The sequence below is a fragment of the Silene latifolia genome, chromosome 1 (assembly GCF_048544455.1).
Source record: "Silene latifolia isolate original U9 population chromosome 1, ASM4854445v1, whole genome shotgun sequence".
In the NCBI taxonomy this organism is placed as follows: Eukaryota; Viridiplantae; Streptophyta; class Magnoliopsida; order Caryophyllales; family Caryophyllaceae; genus Silene; species Silene latifolia.
In genome coordinates, this window is record NC_133526.1 from 4,250,698 (window position 1) to 4,271,617 (window position 20,920).

At 40.5% G+C, this 20,920-nt stretch overlaps 3 protein-coding genes across 3 annotated transcripts in view; 2 read left to right on the forward strand and 1 right to left on the reverse strand.

Annotated features, from left to right (window-relative positions):
- The window catches only part of LOC141594372 (rop guanine nucleotide exchange factor 14-like), a 206,763-nt gene that overhangs the window by 91,292 nt on the left and 94,551 nt on the right, over positions 1–20,920 (reverse strand). The window lies entirely within an intron of this gene.
- Positions 457–1,197, forward strand: LOC141623716 (uncharacterized). Its single transcript, XM_074439886.1, has one exon. The coding sequence runs from the start codon at positions 457–459 to the stop codon at positions 1,195–1,197; it is 741 nt and encodes a 246-aa protein (XP_074295987.1).
- On the forward strand, positions 8,761–15,978 carry LOC141594442 (uncharacterized). Its single transcript, XM_074414472.1, has 9 exons — positions 8,761–8,955; positions 9,134–9,264; positions 10,873–10,941; positions 12,050–12,079; positions 12,330–12,362; positions 13,879–13,949; positions 14,927–15,008; positions 15,425–15,517; positions 15,640–15,978. The coding sequence occupies exons 2-9, from the start codon at positions 9,160–9,162 to the stop codon at positions 15,685–15,687; spliced, it is 531 nt and encodes a 176-aa protein (XP_074270573.1). The 5' UTR covers positions 8,761–8,955; positions 9,134–9,159; the 3' UTR covers positions 15,688–15,978.

The following is a 20,920-nucleotide window of genomic DNA, read 5'->3' on the forward strand; positions in this document are numbered from 1 at the left end:
TCCTCAATGTTGAACTATGGACCTGAGAAAGTGATGGCACCGGACCCAACATAAGAAAGGCTTATTTCTCTTGGCCCATTACTCTTGTACTAGGTTTTCATTTTGCTTTCTCTGGTGTCAGCTATGATGTCATACATGTGTATATAAATAGAAAACTCCTAGTAGCCGCACATCAATTATTCATTTTCAACAATATTCAATACAAAACTCAATCTTTCCCAAATACTCAGTCTCATTTGTTTGCTCAATTATTGGCTCATTGATTTGCTTATTAATCATCAATGGATTCATGCTTAACAATCCAACATGGTATCAGAGCAGGGTAAAACCTGTCTCTTAATACTTTCTCAAGGTATATCTTTCTGTTTTGTTTTATTCTCTCAAAGTTTTCGTCTTTGCCCTGTTGTTGTGTCCCTACTTTGTTTCTTCCAAAGTTTTCATCTTTCTTTGTTGACAATGGCTGAAAAAAGTGATGCATCCAAAACCCCAGCGAATGAATTCACAGACCCTCTTAGTCCTTTCTATGTTCACCCTACTAACCTTTCCACACAACAATTATCCTCCAATGTATTTGATGGTACTGGTTTTGGTTCCTGGAGGAGATCTATGCTTATTGGTTTGTCGGTTAAAAATAAGATTGGTTTTGTTGATGGTACGCTTCCCAAACCCACCAGTGGAGCCACTAAGATTCGACAATGGGAGAGATGTAACGACATGGTCATATCTTGGATATTACATTCAGTGTCTTCTGAAATTGCTAACGGACTCCTTTACACCGAAACTGCTAAATCCATATGGGATGAGTTAAAGGAAAGGTTTGAACAATACAATGGTGCCCAACTTTATCAAGTTCAGGATCAATTAAACCAAGCCAGTCAAGGTTCTGATTCTAGTTCTGCATATTTTACCAAACTCAAAGGGATATGGGAAGAACTTAGAAGCATCAAACCCATTCCCTCGTGCACTTGTGGCGCTCATGCAACAATAATGAAACATGAGGAAGACCAGAAAGTGATTAAGTTTCTTATGGGATTAAATGAGTCCTATAAAATAGTCCGGGGAAACATACTCATGATGAAACCCATTCCTTCCATTAATGGAGTATATTCTCTGCTGATCCAAGAAGAAAAACAGAGAGAAATCTCTTCTCAAAGTCCTCTTAATGTCGAAGCATCTGCTATGGCTGCTCGGGTCTAGGGTAGGCAACAACAAGGCTCCAACAGAGGCACACAACAGCAGTGGAATACAAATGGCTACAACAAAGGACCTAAGACTTTCAATGGTGATAACAACACAACTCAATTCAATGGCAATGGAAGGTTCAAGAATTCTCAACCCTTCAATGGCAAAAGGAACAATTATTATTGCTCTCATTGTGAAATGGACGGACATAGTAATGAGAGATGCTTTATTTTACACCCTGAGCTTAGAAACAACAGAAGAATGGGTATACCCACTCAAAACAAGCCAAAGGAACCGGCTCAAGCAAATTTCAAAGCAGAAAGTTCTAATCTTGCCGCTACATCTTTGGATTACAACTCTAACCATGAGTACACTCAGATGATGGAGAATTTGGAGCAATTCAATCTCAACAGCAATGATGCTTATGCTATGATGGCAGGTAATCACATTCACTCTTTAAATGATAGTAAGGATCTAAACTAGATCATTGACAGTGGCGCATCTAGCCATATGACACCACACATAAATGTTTTTGAAAATTTTAAGAGGGTCACTGAACCATGCAGCATCACCATACCTAATGGTAGGAAGGTTAACATTATGCACATAGGCACCGTCAAACTCACACCCAATGTCACTTTACATAATGTCCTACATGCACCTGAGTTTCAATTTAATTTGTTATCTGTCAGTCAACTCACTAAACAACTGTCATCTGCTATCATATTCACACCCACTCAATGTCTTCTTTAGGTTCCTACCATGGACAAATTCTTGGTCCTTGGTAAAGAAAGGAATGGCCTCTATTTTGCTGACCTCAAGTCTATTCAGATTCCTAAAGTTGACTCAACTTCAAGACCCTCCAACTTTTGTGCTGCTGCAAGCAATGTTGTCGTTTCCCTTGATAGATGGCATTGTAGGCTAGGACACATTTCATTATCTAGATTGAAACATTTGCCTGTATTAAATAATTACAAGCAGCAAGAATTATCCATATGTCAAATTTGCCCAAAAGCTAAATTTCACAGATTATCGTTTTCTTTGAGTAATTCTGTCTCTACTTCCATATTTGAGTTATTGCATGTTGACTTGTGGAGGCCTTACCATTGCCCAACTCGTTCTGGACAAAAATTCTTCTTAACAATTGTAGATGACTACTCAAGAACTACTTGGACTCATCTTTTAGGCCACAAAAGTAGTGCCTTGTCTGTTCTCAAATCCTTTATCATTTACGTTGAAACTCAATTTAAGGTGCATGATAGAGTCATAAGAAGTGATAATGGTTCTGAATTTGGTGAAGTTCAGGCCATAGAATTTTACAAAACAAAGGGAATCATACACCAAACTTCTTGTGTAGACACTCCACAACAAAATGGGGTAGTGGAAAGAAAACACAAACATTTGTTAGAGACGGCTAAGAGCCTATTTTTTCAGTCTAATCTTCCCATACAATTTTGGGGTGACTGCATATTAACAGCCACATATCTTATAAATAGAATGCCCTTTTCCATCTTGGGCAATAAATCACCTCTTAAACTGTTGCATAACGAAGTGCCATCCTATGAACATCTTAGGAGTTTTGGTTGTTTATGTTTTGTTGCTACGTCTAAGAGAAACAGGGATAAATTTCAACCACGAGCTAATCCCTGTGTGTTTCTAGGCTACCCTTTTGGCAAAAAGGCTTATACTGTCATGGACTTGAAAACCCATAAAATTTTTCATTCTAGGGACATTATTTTTCATGAAACCATCTATCATTTTCATACATTAAACCTGTCCAAATACTTTCACACAACTACTTTGCCACCCGTAAATCATGCCCGATCCTATTTTTTTTCCTATCACAAATGCCGAACCCACCACAAGTACGCAGCTACCTGACTCACCAACCATCACTACCCATGAAACACTTGATGCTCATGATAACCATGCAACAACTCAGTCACCCAATTCACCATTCACCATTTCACCTTCAACTTCCACTTCCACTTCCACTTCCACTGACACTTTTATTCCTCATGCTCACATCCCTCAACAACTAACCAACCAACCTCCTCCTAAACGAACACGTAGGCCACCTGCCTATCTCCAGGACAATGAAACAAATCTCTCTGATTCCTTGGAGTCCAACCATTTTTCTGCTACTGCCAACAAACACCATTGGTGCAACCTTGTTAGCTTTGGCTCTCTGCCATCCAAAGCTCAGAATGATATACATAAGGCTACAAGCTATTCTGAACCAACTTCTTATCATGAAGCTGTTGAGGATCCAAACTGGAGGGCTGCCATGGACAAAGAACTGGCAGCCTTGAAGGCCAATGACACGTGGGATGTCACTACCCTGCCTAAAGGGAAGAGGGCACTTTCCTCAAAATGGGTGTTCAAAGTAAAACTTAATGTTGATGGGAGTCTTGAAAGGCACAAAGCTAGACTAGTTATCAGAGGTTGTAGCCAAAAAGAAGGGATTAACTTTCACGAAACCTTCTCTCCAGTTGTCAAAATGACAACCATAAGGGATCTCCTTTGTGTGACGATGCATCATAAATGGACTGTTTATCAAATGGATGTCAACAATGAGTTTTTACATGGTGATATCTTTGAATAAGTATATATGAAAATGCCAGAAGGGCTGCCTAATCCCCAATCTATGGTTTGCAAGCTCAAGAAGTCCCTCTATGGACTCAAACAAGCCTCGCGGCAGTGGTTTGCCAAGTTATGTTCTTTTTTGCAAGGTCTTCAATATGTTCAATCTAAGAATGATTACTCCCTCTTTATAAAAAAGGAACACACGCACATCACCATACTTGCTGTTTATGTGGATGACCTAATTGTCACTGGTTCCGACATGACTCAGATCCAAGTATTCAAACAACAATTGCAATTGGCCTTTGGCATCAAAGACTTGGGCAAACTTCATTATTTCTTGGGTATTGAAGTTACATACTTGCCTGAAGGTGTTGTCCTAACCCAAAAGAAATTTACCAATGAATTTTTACAAGACGTACTTTTACAAGAAGAAAAAGCTACTGTCACACCTCTTCCTCTCAACAGCAAGTTTTCCTCTGATGAGGGAGAGGATTATTCTGATCCTAGTCACTATCGAATGCTTATTGGTAAGCTCAACTTCCTCACTCACACAAGGCCTGACCTTGCTTTTGCTGTCCAAACTTTAAGTCAATTTATGCAAGTACCCAAATTATGTCATTTTCACGCTGTATGTCATGTATTGAGATATTTGAAAGGTACTTCGCCAAGGCATCTTGCTACAAGGTTCTCGCTCACCTCACCTTACAAGCTTTTTCTGACTCGGACTGGGCTGCTTGCCCCCTGTCTCGAAGATCCATCACTGGTTGGATCATTCTTCTTGGTAAATCCCCTCTTAGTTGGAAAAGCAAAAAACAACATACTGTATCTAGATCTTCTGCAGAGGCCGAGTACAGGGCAATGTCACAAGCCGCTGCCGAGGTAACTTGGCTCGTCAGACTTATTGGTGAAATGGGTCTTCACAACCTCCAACCTGTCACCCTTCATTGTGACAATACTAGTGCTCTCCACATTGCCAAGAACCCCATTTTTCACGAGAGAACCAAGCACATAGAGCTTGATTGCCATTTCACTCGAGATAAAGTTCTTGAAGGTTTATTGCACCTCAGCTATTTACCTACTACTGCCCAGTTGGCAGACGTGTTTACCAAGATTCTTCCTTCTCAGCATCATCGGCGTTTATTGCACAATCTGGGTATGTTCCCTTCCAAACATCCTCCAGCTTGCAGGGGGGTGTTGAACTATGGACCTGAGAAAGTGATGGCACCAGACCCAACATAAGAAAGGCTTATTTCTCTTGGCCCATTACTCTTGTACTTGGTTTTCATCTTGCTTTCTCTGGTGTCAGCTATGATGTCATACATGTATATATAAATAGAAAACTCCTAGTAGCCGCACATCAATTATTCATTTTCAACAATATTCAATAAAAAACCCAATCTTTCCCAAATACTCAGTCTCATTTGTTTGCTCAATTATTGGCTCATTTATTTGCTTATTAATCATCAATGGATTCATGCTTAACAATCCAACACTCAACCCCCATTGCCACGAACCTTAATAAGCTAAGCAAATAAGCGTGATGCTCCACACAGCATTAAGAGGCGACACTATATATATTCCATGAAAAACAAAACAAAATCATCACACACTAACTCGTTCTCGAGTCTCTACTGTGAGTTACCGGATCTCGCACTCGTTCACATCCTCACTTCTGCACTCAAGAACGAGTGTATTATCGAAACGATTCAACTCGCTCTGAACTCGGTCGACTCGTTTACCTTCTCCGATTAGGGGTGTTGTGGATGATTTGAGGGTATGTTGTACCCTTTAAATTCATAAGGATAATAAGGGTATTTTAAATAAATTTTTAATTAAAGAGTCGAAAAATGTGAAAAGCGAGTCTCGAGTCAAATATACGGTGGTGATTGAGGAGTATACGTGAGAGTCTGGGGATTATTTGTAAAAACATAAATACATGGTGGTTATTTGTAAAAATACGCAAATACAAGGTGGTTATTTGTAATTTTTCCTTATTTTAACAATAAAATCTGTAATAGTATTTGTTTTGATGTTTAATTTATTTTGAGAATGAGAATCCAAATTTTAATGATTCTGTTTAATGCTACAAATTCTTTCAACATTTTATTTTCTTTTTTAAAAATTAAAATACTTGCTAAATTTTTTAAAGGGCCTCAATTTATACTTTCGTTTAGGGCCCCAAAAAGCTTATGAACAGAGCTGGTTAGTTCCTCATGGATTAAATGTAACCGACTGTAAAAATTTCCTTTCAATGTGAGTCAGAACTTCTGGTTGATCATGATGGATGTCGTCATATTGAATGAAATCTTATGACTGGCTATTGAGCGAGAAGTTCATCATGAAGCTTTATGCGTAAATTAATTCACCAAATAGTCGAAGTAAACTAGCTTTAGAAAAAAATAAACTTAGTAACTCTCACGACTGCTATCACAAAAATTAAGATGAACAACCTACTGTCAGGTAGCTAAAATAAAAATACTACTACGTAAATATTGCCGATTCTTGACCAGTAATGGTGACTTTGTTACACTGCTATTAGTTTTTGTTTGTATCAATAAACGGTAAAAAATGGGAAATATGTGTTTAGGGGTGCCCCCAACCTTTTATGCAAAAGCTCGATCGTATTATTGAGTCTCACAGAATAGGCTTTGACTTCGTCAGTGTGCACACACTTTAAATAGTACAGCCCCTCACGTTTTTCACATGCTCCAATCAACATCCTCGGGGAATGGTCCTGAATGAGACAGAGTTTTTGAAAAAATTGAATAATTAGAGAATCATCAAGAAATAAACTTGAAACGGAAATAAGATGACATTGTAAATTTGGTGCATATAAGACATCTTTTAAAATGAGACGGGAAGAGAGAAAAATATCACCACATTTTGTAGCCTGCGTGAGAACTCCATTTGGTAAGCCAACAGCTAAAGGAGTAATTTGTCGAATATTAGTAAAATGTGAGAGACATCCCGACATATGACGAGAAACAATCCAAGAGGAAAGATGAGTATTACCATTAAGACGATCACTTGAAGTGGATTTGTGTGATTCCCACAAATGTTTGAGGTCCACCAACTCGGCTGGTGTCAAGTTATTGATGTCGAAGCTAGCAGTCCCCGACTGTCCCGATGGAGAGGATGTCTGCCCTCCAACCATGTGAGCACAGGGTTGCGAGCCAGACGCGTTGGAATGTCTTTCCTTGGCACGGTCAGGTTTGACAACTACGGGGTTGTTGGGGTTATTGGTATTAACAATTATTTGTTCACGCGGTCTGTCCCCCATCATTCCAGAAAAATACCAGTGACACGAAAATAGACTTTATAGCTACGACCGGATCGATTACACGCAATGCAGCGAGTTCTACAATATTCTGAGCAGAAGAGTCACTACAATTCCCCCTTGACCCCGACTACCCTGATTAAGACGAGTGGCAAAAGCCATGGGTTCGGGTTTGGTTTCGACTCGAGAAATAGATAAATTACGGACTCTTTCTTCCTGTAAAAGACGATTATAAACAAAATCTAAATTGGGAAGAGGGTTAGTACCGAGAATTTGAGATCGAGCGTTGTCAAAGCGATCGTCGAGACCAATCAAAAAATCCGTGACTCGTTTCTTCTCCCTACGAGCATCCATAACCGTCACCCAATCACAGCGACATGGGTTACATGAGCAGGACGGTAAAGGATCATTTTCAAAAATTTCGTTCCAAAGAGTTGTGATGCGGCCATAATACGCCATTAACGATTCTGTAGGACCTTGAAGGCAAGCGATTAATTCGGCTTGCAATCGATACACTTGCGCATCATTTTCCTGGCAGAAACGGGTTTTGATATTGTCCCAGGCCTGTTTTGCCTCAGGTCATAGTGAGACTTGTTTCCGAACGTCGGACTCCAAGGCATTATAAATCCATAGAGTAACCAACGCATTAGCAGACCGCCATAACTCGATTGAGGCTGAATCAGATGGTTTAGATATGGCGCCATTGATGTATCCCAATTTATCTTTAGCGAGAAGAGCAAGCTTAAAGGATAGAGACCATTCGTCATAATTTACCATTAAAATTGCTACTTTAAGTAATTTTAATGGAAAAAAATAATGGTAAGTAGAGGTAGCCCGGGCGAAGCCGGGCACCAATACTAGTCGATTGAAAGAGAACAATATTCATATAAGCACGCGATCCTAAATACTTAATACGAAGTATTATAATTAATGTATTGTAAATAAAATTATAGTCTTATAGATTACTGTTTTACAATGCAGCGGGCAGCCCCTTGACAAATGATTAATCCAATTGAAGCGGCAACCCCTTGACAAATGATTATGATGTGAATTTTGCAATTATTAAACTCATTTGATTTATTTAATTGATGATAGATTAGTCGAAGATGATGGTGTCTTCTATTATTTTGGATATATAAACATTTTCCAAATTCGATTGCTGCAAAATATACACCGCCGGAGTACAATGTTCCATTGTTCGTCTGTTATGGCGCGAAGTTCATCTGTTCAGCCAGTGTACGTGGTGTAAATATTCACGAATCACGATCACTATAATTCTGAGGCGACAAAGAGTGAGATGAGTTTATTTTTTTGGGTTTTTTCTTTTGTTAGGGTTGAAAAAATGAGAGGGGTACATTCGGAATACGTGGAAAAAATGTGCGGGATTTAGCAAAATGACGTGTGGGATTTAGCATGTCCCTTAAAAAATAGTTTGGTATTACACTTTTATTCTAGTAGTAGAGGGGAATATTAGAGTAGTGACTAAAATTATAGTCTTATAGATTACTGTTTTACAATGCAGTCGTTAGTTACCAAAGTTGGCTGGTGTGAGTGGTAAGGGCTCTCATCTCTTAAACAAGTGGTCAGGGGTTCGATTCCTGACTCTTGCGAATGAAAAAGCCAAACTTGGGAGGGGTCAACCCATTAAATTGCCTTCAGTACTGATACTCCTGGTCAACACCAAAAAAAAAAAAAAAAAACAATGCAGTCGTTAGTTGTGTAAGGCGGTTTTACACAATTAAAATAAGTTATTGCGACGAAAACAAACACACACAGATAAGCCGATCATTTGATAGCTGAGTGATGAATTTTCCCGCCCAAAAAAGAAATTAGGGTTTCAAAATCACACCACGAAAAATTATTCAATCGCGAAAAAATCAGAAGAAATTTCACTCATATCTCAGTTGCAGGTAATCGTTTCTCCACCTTCTTCACTTCTTGTACATTAGATTTTGAGAAGAAATGTTTTTTTTTTTGGCTAAATTCTGCTAATACAAATTTAATTTTTTTTCATAATTTGTTGAATTATTGAGTTTTGAGAGTAATTAATTCAATAATCTGTGATATACGATCATGAATTGCATGCAGGAGTTGATGATTGCAAAGTTTCGTAAATGGAAAAAGAAGGAAAAACTGTTCCTCATGGATTAAATCGATTGGAGTTGATGAAGTCATTTAGGCTATGCGTGCGTTCTCTGCTTACCGCCTTTCCGTTCGAGGTAATTGTCGCATACTACTCTCTCGTATTCTTTGGAATTGCCGCATTTTTTAAATTTTCTAGACAAATTTTGGGAAATGGTGGTGTTGTAAAGAATAGGAAGTGAGTGAGTATTAGTACGTATAAATCGGAGAAGTTTATTGCTTTCCAATTTTTGTGCATTTGTTGTAGAGTTATGGACGTGTACTTGAAAACCTTGTAGTGATGTCAAACAATGAATGCCGGTTTTTTTATTTTATGTTAATTTATCATTTTTCAAAGTTTTCGTGTAATCGCTGCTTGATCTGACTTATTTTGGAAACACAAAAACTCCGGAGAGACGGTCTCTCACTAGCGTTACTGATGAGAGACCTCTAACATGATAGGGGTGAGGGACCCACTGAATTTCCTTTTTCCCTATTATGTCTCCCATTAAATTAGTGGGAGACGGTCTCTCATGAGACCTACTGATTGGATATCCGTGCAAGCTTGTTTCACTGTGATGGGATGAATTTACTTGTAGTGCTAATGTAGTATAATCCAATGGAAGTGGACTTGAACCTACTTTGTTGTCGTGATTTCAAATGATATTGAACAATGGATGCCTTTTAGTTGGCTTAGGGGGTAGGAGATGCAGGAAGAATTAACGATTCTAGTTAGTTACTTGTGATTTTCTTTGTTTTGGTCATGTTAATTTGTCAATGATAATGGACGTAAGGAGATCTCTTCTGGGCATATCTTCAAATTTACATAGTGTTGCTTATCGAATTTAACAATTTCACAATATGACCATCATTTGAGGCAGGTCTAAATTTGAGGTAAAGTGGTATCTATCGTTGTGCTGTGTAGTAGGTGTCTAGTGCAGTGACATTTGTCATAGATGAATGGGTGACGATGTGAAATTCATTTTGTGGGGATTGGCTGAGGTGCTGACTATATGTTTAGAATTTTAGGTCCGGTTTCAGTTCACTGTTTAACTGATTTAACTCAGTCGAAGAGTTGACTTAACCTCATGCAATGCAATGCACATGTTATTGTTATCTGACCCTGAGTTCTGAAGTAGCATTTCTGCTCTTACTTGTGGCTTCCACAAAACACGAGCTATTTGGATTTTGATAGTTCTGACCGGCAAAGTTAAAACTCCTTCAGGCATCAGGTCTTCAGGGTATAACTCGTGGACCGTGGTCAGTTTCATACTTTAATCTTTTTCATTACATAATGGATTGAAAATTTGAAATTAGTGCTCCCCATACTCCCAAGTATTTTCTTCCCGTGTAAAGGTACTCTATACGCCTGTTATCACCATCCGCTAGTAAACTCCGTTGTGATTTTTGTGTTGCGTCATGTTTTGTTGGCGGAGTCTGTATTATGTACTTTTAGTGCCCCAATGCATTGCAGCAATTGGCCGTCTCTTTATCATAAATTTGTTTTTTCGGATGATAGAGAATATGTGGCTGCTGCCGTTTGCTTTGTCCTGTGACTATGTTTTTTTTGGGGGGTGATTTCAGTGTACTTGTATATTTTTTACCGCCTCACTAATCCCTTTTTCATTTTCTTTTGCATTACTATTGGCTTATTACTAATCAAAAAATTTCGAATTATACATGTTTTATTTATTTATTATACTTAGGATCTCTCTAAAGCTTTTCCGAATTTTAGCAAGGCTGAGCAGGATCGCCTCTACCAGCTATATATTCAGGTAACCTAATTGTTCATCTGTTAATGAGTAATTCGACGACTTCTCATGATCACTTCTCTTCTCCTTTCTTTTGTGGTTAGAAAAATTTATTCAGATAATGAAATGTCGTATGTTAATTTTTTTAATCAAAGTTTTAACTTTTAAGCACTAATATGCATAAAAGAACAAATATAGTTATCTGATGTAGACTTCTGACTCAGTTGGTCTTAGCCGGTTGATTAGACTGTGCTACAAGCATGTTGTAGCGTTGATGACTTGAAGGTTACAATGAGACAATGGGATTGTTGCTTTCAGAATTCACTTTGGATAACAACCCATAAATTTCTCAATCATCTTGCATAATTTATGTAAATGCCAATAATCACGGTATACTAGCAGGATCTCAAAATATAATGTCTCACTGTATTGCTTATTTGTGTTACGAGTTATCTGGAGACTTTTCTCATACAGCTTACACAGGTCTACCAATACCTCAAGCACCGACCATTTACTGAGTTCTACAATCTCCATATAACATTATAACAACATAACGCAATGTGAAATCATGTTTACTTGTGCAAACTTGAGAAGCTCCATCTGGTCAGTCACACAACTTGTCGAAATGCCTTAATTAGGCTTTGGCTAAATTGTACAGGAGTAGACTTTAGAAAGTGGCCACAAATTTAGGAAAAAGCAAAACAGCATAGAGAAGCAAGAAGAATGTTTTTTTGACAGTAGTTGGGTTATGGAGGGGTCCATATACGGGGAAGTTACATGTTGGGGTTAATAAAGATTAGACAAATAGAGAACCTATATCAAAATACTTGCCATTGATCATAGTCCAATCGAAAAGGTAGTAATTGCTAGATAGAAGGGTAGTCTTGCATTCTCTATACAGAACGCGATCTCAGTGAAAATGTTAAACATCCAGATAAAAATAGTGAATGGAGCACAATATACTTCAACATAGTAACTATAAAAAGCATCCATCTGACAACTCTTCCCCAAAAGTTCTAATTTTATCGTAGTAGGAACTCCATTTTCTGTAAGGATTGAGTATTTTTTTTTGGGTCCTCTATTCTTGTTAGAGTCGTCTGTGCTGATTATATTGTTTTTCTTTTCTCCACAGATCATTACAGCACTGCATGAAAATATGCAGGTATTTTATTCATCGTAGCTCAAGTAAAATTTTCATCTTTAGGCATTTGAAATCTGCTGTTTTTTAAATCCTTCTCTAACTTTGGTTCCATATAATCTCTTCTCGTTCACTAGTTGTTAATTCCTATACATTAATGCTTGTTCTAAGTGCTGACAGAGTAACAGCATGTAGAGACTGAAACTCTTCTATTTTATGTTTGAGCAAGATAGCTAATATTTTACTTTGAAATTCATTTTGAACACGTTTGCAGGACGAATTTGATTCTTTATGCCAAAAAACACAGGTATACTACCCAATACCTCTTCTATTATGGCTTTGCTAAGGTACTTATTAAATGCTCAATGACTCACCAAAATCTCTATCTCAATTAATTTGTTTGATAGATTGTACCTGTGTTACTCAGACATGCCGACACGTGTCAGTGTGTCGGACACGGCTATTTGGGGTGAATTTTCTTGTTTTGTGGTCTAAATTGAAGTGTCGAAGTGTCGTGTCGGACACCGACACATGTCTGACACGCGACACGGCAGTTAAGTGAAGTGTCATAGTAACATAGGATTCTGCTATTAGAAAATATCATAAATTCTCATTTAAGAAGGGCACTATCCGTCTTAAGCTTAAGACGGGTCAAATACATACCAAATCACATTGCAAGTTGCCTAGGAAATGCCAATTTTTTTTCTTTATTACCATGTGGTAGAACTTGGCCCGTTTTAAGATTTAAGGCGGATACTCCGTCTTAAGCAAGACTTGCTGAATATCTTAAATTTATGCATACAAATTTCCTAAGGCAAGTAAATGTTTTGATAAAACCATGCTGAGCACACATATTGCTTAACTTTGTACGCGGTGACCCTATAACATATGTTCAAGTCCACAGTAACATAGTAAGCCTTGTGGAGATTGAAGCAAGGTTGTAGCAAGTGATAACTAAGATAACATACTGAGGCTTGCTAAAAAGGTGGATGAAGAGACAAAAGGATAGTGTATGCAGGACCACTGCTACGCCTCTACCGTAAACTTTAGCTACTGCTTTTGACAGAAAATCTAGGAAGGGAAATCAAGGTTTGGCTTACAAATAGCTGGGTATTGGGAATTTGAATGGTGGCGGCCATGGGCTTGTTCTTCATAGTGGGAGAAAAGATTCCAGTTCTCTTCCTATTGGGTTTTGGGCATTAGAATGTTTATGGATATTAATGTAGGTTAGTTTTGGACTTTTGGGTAGTGATAGACTGCTTTATTGCCGTCGTAAAATAATGACTTGAAATTGCTACATACATAGTTACATGAATTAAGACATTCCTGTTATTTACATGTTGCAGAATGTCCAGACTTGCTTTGGTAGGAAAAACTACTGAGTGAGTTATTAGTAAGGACAAAGGAGGTCAATTATTTCTTCTTTGGAGTAGTATTCTTCGGGGGCTTTTCACATTTGCAGGATATAACTAGGAAAAACTCATTGAGTCTCTGCATCACCAACTAAGAACAATTGTCGCATTACTCGTATTGCTTGATGTTTTGGAATAAAAATCAATCACCTGTGTACGAAATCCTCAGAAAAAGCATATTCTGACTGTCAACTCCAAGAACTTCTCTATTTCTTTAACGTTGCCAGATGGGTAATGTTTTTCCGTCAGCGAACCTTTATTGCACCTGTTTATAAATAGAAAGGACATCCTGAATGGAAATATGACTATATCTCTATATGCTCCGAACAAATTTCTTTAGCAACTGTTTTGATTGTTGCTTAGGAAACATCTTGCCCAGCTAATGAGTATCAAATCCCCCCTCTTTTTCAGGTGGGTACCATTTTGGATACTGTGGAGGACTTAGTGGAGCAGCAAAGTTTGGACCCTTTATTCTCACAAAAGTACGCATTTCTACGAGCCTAATTCCCATCATCAATGTCAATATTGTGTTAACAAGACAAATGTTTTGAGTATAAGTCAAAAGGCCAAGCTCTGCACTTTTCTCTGATTGTCTGGACTCAGGACTCATGGCCAACACTCTAAAACTGACATCGTCACGGTTCTAACCCCCTGTTCTTTTGGACTAAATTATCTAAACTGAAATGAAGTGAAGTGAAATGAACCTTTATAAGACCTGAACTAAACTGAACTTATAGTACCTAAACTGAACTGATAGGAAATCAAGTCGAAAAGAACATGGCCTAAGCGTTGTAGTTGTCTGATATTAGTGGTTTGTGCATGAGGTTGAATTTGGAGCATATTGCTTGACCTCTTATTTGAAAAATGGACCTCAGGCACTAAATCTGTCTTTTCAAGCAACCTAGGAACGAGGACAATATGAGAACAATGAGGAACACCTAAGACTATCCCTAATTCATGTTTTACTCATGTACTCATCCTACTCTCTTAGTCTCTTTCATCATTTCTCATTCATCACCAATTCTAACCCAAACACACCCAACCATGATCCTATATGGGTCCCTACCATTAACCATTTTAGGATATTTTTGTATGGCTTTTTATGACCCAAATGGTCTCCCCTGAGTCCCAATCCTTAAGAGGTAAGGGGCACTTTTGAGATTGCGGGTTTTTATCTGGAAAACAAACTGAAACAGGAATTGAAAACCCATGGAGGTACATATTACACAGTGTTTGTAGCTCTTTTCTGGAGACTGTATTGGTGAAGTTTTAATTCCCTGGTTAAAAGTCATACCAAGGAAGTAGCTGTATAATTAGGATGGTGAAAAGCAGCAGTGCAGCACACTGATAAACTGAGCTGATGCTGTTGTGTGTCTATGCATGTTCCGTAGTTTTACATATTGTCAAGCATCTCTTTTATTTTGGTGAGAATTTTCAGATTATATATACCTTGATGCAGAACAAATATAAAGTTCGTCAAACAGGATTTGCTGGCTGCAAAGAAGAATGAAATCCTTTTGTTGCAGGAGTTGTTAGACAAGGTAACATTTACACTCTTCTTGAAGAAATTTGCATTTCAACAAAACTTATCTCAAACCACACTTTCTTATGTTGCCAGTGAAAGTTAACTCAGTTCAGTAATCCATCAATTAATATAAGTAGTTATTTATGTGAACCGAACATTATTTAGTTTATGGAAGTACTGTATTGTACGATGAATGGCCCTATTCTAATTTTTTAGCCATGCCATTGTGTTTTACGACAGCTGTGTGTCACATCTCAGATGCGAGATTCTGGCGCAGCCAACACTTCAACACTGTTTAGGCCAACAATATTAACTTTTTTCACATAATAGATGTATTGCTTTCGACATTTAAAGTTACACACCGTACTAAATTTGAAATTTCTTGACGTGATGTTTCTTAACAAATCGACTAAACTTGAATCTGATAATCAGGTTGAAGACGAGAAACATAGCATCAAAGCTCGGATCAAACTCCTTAAGAAGACACACAAAGAGACTTCAATGACTACAGATGCTGTTGAAAAGGTACTCGTTTCACTCTCTATTCAATTTCTCTATGCAAGCAGTCCATTTGGGACCCACGTGGCATAGCCAGGACCCTAAGTGCTAAGGCTCTCCCGTCACACAATCATTCTTGATCTTTGCAGCTGAGTTCTATGATGGCAAACTATTCGAGTTACAATGGTAGACTGTAAGATGTGTAGGATGGCGCGGCATGCTTATATATATCAGCATGTCTGAACTTGTTTTTATTGAATGGGAGACACTTGAATCTATAATGTTGCACAATCCTACAGTAAGACCGTCTTTTCTTAGCAGACTTTTAAATTTTAAGACTTTAAGTTCATAACTACATTAGTTTTAAGATGCCTAGAAGGCGCTACATGCTTCTTTCTCTGGTAAAGTAGCGGTACTTTGATGCCTTAGATATTGTATATAATGTTCGGTTTTTCTACGATTATGAGTATGCGAGATCAAATTGAGATGAGTAATTTGTGAATCTTAATTTAAACGGTTTTCTATGATTTATCCGTGTTTTCTCGGATTTTACGATATACCCTCAGTTTTTTTAAAATTACACAAAAATACAAAAAAAATGTTCTTCAATTATTCCAAATGCTAAAAATTTTAATATTATATTTGAGCGGTTTTAGTTGATTACCCAAATTCTAAGTAGCTTTGGAGACATGTTCAATGCGCACAAGATGAGAATGATGGTTCATCTTATGCTTCTGTTATCATGTTCCACACTCACTTCCATAACATCCTTTGGCATTTCAATGTCGGAGCTCGTGGGCCTCCAGTTTTTTACCAACCAAACCGAACCTGCTCGACCCTATTGAATAAGCTACATACAATTGTACTGTATAAAACTACAAACCATGCTAAGTTGCTAACTGCTAAGGCCTTGATTCAGTCATACTATTTTCTATGATCACTGAAATTTAGTAGAGACGATCTTTCAATAAGTTATTAAGAGACCAGTTTTCTGTACTCTTTTATTTGTATTTTGTGATCCTTTTGTTGTTGATCGTGACATAGTAATTTCGTATTTATTTACATAATATATTACGAGGTGGAAATTTAGAAAAAGATAGAATTTGGAAAGAATCTGGAAATATTTTCGATCCGGATTCCAAATGAACTCTAATTACTTTCAAAACGACCTTATCGGCACGTAGATGACGACCAAGGGGTTGATGCGACTGTTTGAGCTACCACTTGTCGACGAAGTTACGAAATATCATAAATCGCTCCGTATGCTTAAACATGCAGCCCAATCATCACTGGGTCTTTGACGGGAGGTGCAGAAATGAGGTATCTACACAAGCAAACTTATAGGTTTTAAAATCGAGTTTCGGATTTAAAATTTAGAATTTAAATCGAGAATAAAGATTAAAACTGTTCCGGACGTAATTCCAGAGCAAGTATAGTTACCACCCGTGGCTTGTTGAATGATGTCTTGAGTTGGATTCTCCTTTGGTCTTAATCGTTCCTCTCGGCCTCTCCTGCAATAATGAACGAACTGAGGGCTTGGCTTTGAGCCAAGCGTACTCACTCCGACGCTCAAGTCAGTAAACTTAAGGGATAAGTTGTTACTTGGCTGAATGTATTTTGTAGAGAGATAAGGAAGATATTACCAGATGAATAGTGTATCTAGGTTTAGTTGTGGATTCGTTGGATCCTTTCCTCAATGAAGGTTGAGGAGTATTTATAGGCTTTCACCTTTTGTCACGTAGTGGCCAAGTGGCCAAGTGGCTAGCAGGTGGAAAGACTGATCTACCCCTCGGCCGAGGGACCTATGGCAGCTCGGCGGGCCCTGTTGACTCACCGCCGAGGGGTCTTGGATATGAGTACGCGGGTATGTGTCCCGGCTGGCGGGTTGTCATGCCGGGACCCAGGCTGACAGGCCGATGGACTGCATCGGCTAGGCTGTTTAAGTCGTTGACTTGCTGTGGATATCTTTGACCTTGCTCAATATGTTGACTTGGTCGGCGGTGCAGAATATGCCCCATCAATTTGCCCCCAGCGTAGTCTATGCCGTGGTATGGGCTCCGATGTATGCTTGAGCGTATATTCTGCGTAAGTAATTTGTGGAAAATTTCCTGCATCGGCTTCTTCTGCGGCGGCTTCTTTTACCTTGGCCTGGTCTTTCTTAGGCCGTACCATATCCCCCCTCCACATGGATGTGTAAAGGGCATCCGATGTGGAAAAAAGAAAATGACGCCTGCCGAGACCGGGGTTGAGAGTGCCGGTAGCTTTTGATTGCCCCCGGCCGGCGCTACTTAACTTGGTTGATCATGTGGCCGGCGGAGAACAGATGCTTGGGAATTTGTTTGAGGAAGGTGAATAGGCGGAGAGATATGAGTGGGCGTGTTGAAGACGCTTGGTCACTGTTGCATTGATTGACGTTCAACTGTTGCAACGATTGACATCCCGTGGTTGCATGTCCGACACGTGTCTGCACGCTGATTGGTTGACGCTTCATGGGCTGTTCACTGATTGGTCCTTCTTCATGGGCTTTTCCCTATAAATAGGGCAGTTATCCCGTGAAATTGGCCACCAATTTCATTCTCTCCAAAATTTTCTTCTCTCTAAACTTTCAAGGGTTTCTTGTCTTCTAATTTTCAGAGTTCTTATTCCGGCGAGTGTTTTCCTTCAAGGTAAACAAATAAATTTCTTCACTTTTTATTTTGTTAAATAATTATTGCTATTATGTCTTCTGCCGACGCCGGGACTAGCACTTCTGTGCGGGAGGGTTCCCCGTCGCGTCTTGATGAGGAGGAGAAGTTGGACGCCCTCCTGATAAGGCCTGGGGGCCCTAGGTCTCCTTCTCCTGAAGTCGATCCTCGGATTTTGGAGGAATGGGAGGATGACTCTGATGTCGATGATGACGCAGACGATTTTGGTGATGATGCTGAAAAGGCTCGTCCCAAAGAGGTGAGGCAGTATGTTATGGATCACGGTGACGTCTGCAAGGTACGCGTTGACCGAGCTTGGACCCATAAGTTGGCCAGTTGTTCCGGTGAGAAATTTTTCGAGGGCCATTTCTTCTTTGGCAGGGGATACAAGATTGTTATCCCTGAGGAGGGTCAGGCAGTCTGTTGCCCTCCGCCGGGCCATACCGGCGTATACATGCGACACTTGGAGTACGGGCTCCGGTTTCCGCTGAATGAGTACGTCATGGCCATCATTAAAGCTATGAACGTCGCTGTTGCCCAACTGCACCCGCTGGCTATGAGGACCATAGTCGGCTTTGTCTGGCTTTGTCTCTTCAAAGGGGAGGCCCCGACGGTGAATTTATTCCGCCGGCTTCATTATCTCCAGCCGTCGATCTCTGGCCGCGTCGGATGGTACAGTGTGCACATGGAGAAGGGTTATGTCTCTGTTGACAAGCTTACTTCTTGCAAGGACTGGAGAGATCGGTGGGTGTACGTTAAGGTGCTTGGGATGACTATCCGCCGCCCCGCTCCTTTCGGCACCAGTTAATTTGCGGTGTGAGACTAAGGCGGAGCATGACGGATGGGTCACCGGAGGAAGCTTAAAATGGATGCCGACAAGGTCCTTCTTAAGGAGGACGAGAAGTCAGCGATGAGGCTTTTGAGGTGGACAAGAGTGGGTCCGAAAAGATGGATCCCCCAACGCAGATCATTCTTCAGGATGAGCCGCTTTGCCATGTCGGCCTCATACCGGCCCTAGCGCAGGGTGAGTGGGGTCGGTGTGAGGCCCATCACCGTTCTCATTGTGTCTCGAACTTTGATTTATTTCTTCTACTTAACTCTTGCTTTGTTTCTTTCGCAGCCACTTTGGACCGGACTGTCGAGGATATCCTCCGGAGAATGGGGGCCGCACAAAGATAAAACCGTTGCTAACTTGCATCCCAAGGCTCTAGCCCATGACCGCAGGACGCCGCCGAATGATCTTATGGATCAGCAGCTGAAAAGCTTGAATGTGGTGGAGGCCCAGGCGAAGGTTGTAAGTAACATGCCGCGCCATACGCGAAAAACAAAGCCTTCGGCGGTGATGGCGTCGACATCGGCTCCGCCTTCCATCCCCCCTGTTCAGAAGGAGACGGTGGAGATCGTTTATATCTCCAATGGGGATGACTCCAATGAGGAGGAGGGGTCGCCCCTTGTCCGTAAAAGGAAGCGACATGGCCTTTACCGCCGCCGTTGTTCGCCTGCTGGCGACGAGAAATGCGCCCTTTGGCCAAGAAGGCCAAGCACGGTATTGATCTATCCCGTGGTTTGGACTTAGCCGGTTCCTCAGGCGCTGCCGGTGACAGGCTCTCCGGCATGTCTGTGTATGTTGATACTGATGCTTACTTTAAATTTTGTAGATCAGCCGCAGTCGTCCGCCGCTCTTGTTGGGCAGCAAGTGGAGGGGATTTCTGTGCAGGCCGGTGATCAAGACGTCACCGTTAACTCTTCGTCCCAGAAGGCTTCCCTCTCCCAGCTGCAGGCCGGTGATCAAAACGTCACCATTGTCTCTTCATCCCAGAAGGCTTCCCTCTTGATGGTTCCTTTCCGTGGGACAGATATGACGAGCTGCTTGATGACAAGCTTGAAGCCAAGGAGAAGGCCGTGGCGGAGAAGGCCAAGGAGGCGGTGAGGGCGAAGATAGAGAAGGAGGCGGCGCGAGAAGGCGACTCTTCTTTGAGAAGGCTAAAGCGGCCAAGGAGGAAGCCGAGCGGCAAGGGCAAAAAGGCCGCCGAGGCTAAGGCCGAGGCCGCCGAAGCCGAGGCGCTAAGGGAACTATTTGGGTTACCCATCGAGGAAGAAGCTTCTTGCCGCTCGATGGCGGGCAACAACGGACATAGGGAGATGATATCTGTAACCTTTTGTCTTTTGGCTTATCCTTGTAATTTCTTGTAATTCGTTGAACATTTTTAATAAGAGTTCGTTTCTTACGCCTCCGCCCGGCCGAGGTTTTTACCTCACTTCTTTTTCTTGCGCTAGTATTTGAGCGTCTCAATTGTACTTTAGCGTCTATGTCTTCGTCCGGGTTGTCTCCTTACGTTATTAATTGAGTGTCTCTTTTGTTTCCGCCTCGGCTTGGCCGAGGCGGTCCAGTGCGTATCTCAATCGTGTTAACGCTTCCGAGGCACTTTGAACGCTTTGCGAGTATCACTGCGCGGTCGTTACCATCGAGGTGTCTCGCTTTCAAGTGGTGATTGTCGCTCTTGTCGGTGTGTGACGTGTGAGCCGATCTCTGCTTCTTGTTATTGACCGCCGTGGCGTCTACCACTTGGAGTGACTGCGACGGCGTCAAACCTCTTGGGGTGATCGCTAGTGCGTCTACTACTTGGGGTGATCTGCGACGGCGCCTATTTCTTCATGGAGATCGCTGTGGCGTCTACAACTTGGAGTGATCATGCGACGGCGTCAAACCTCTTGGGGTGACCGCCGTGGCGTCTACTACTTGGGG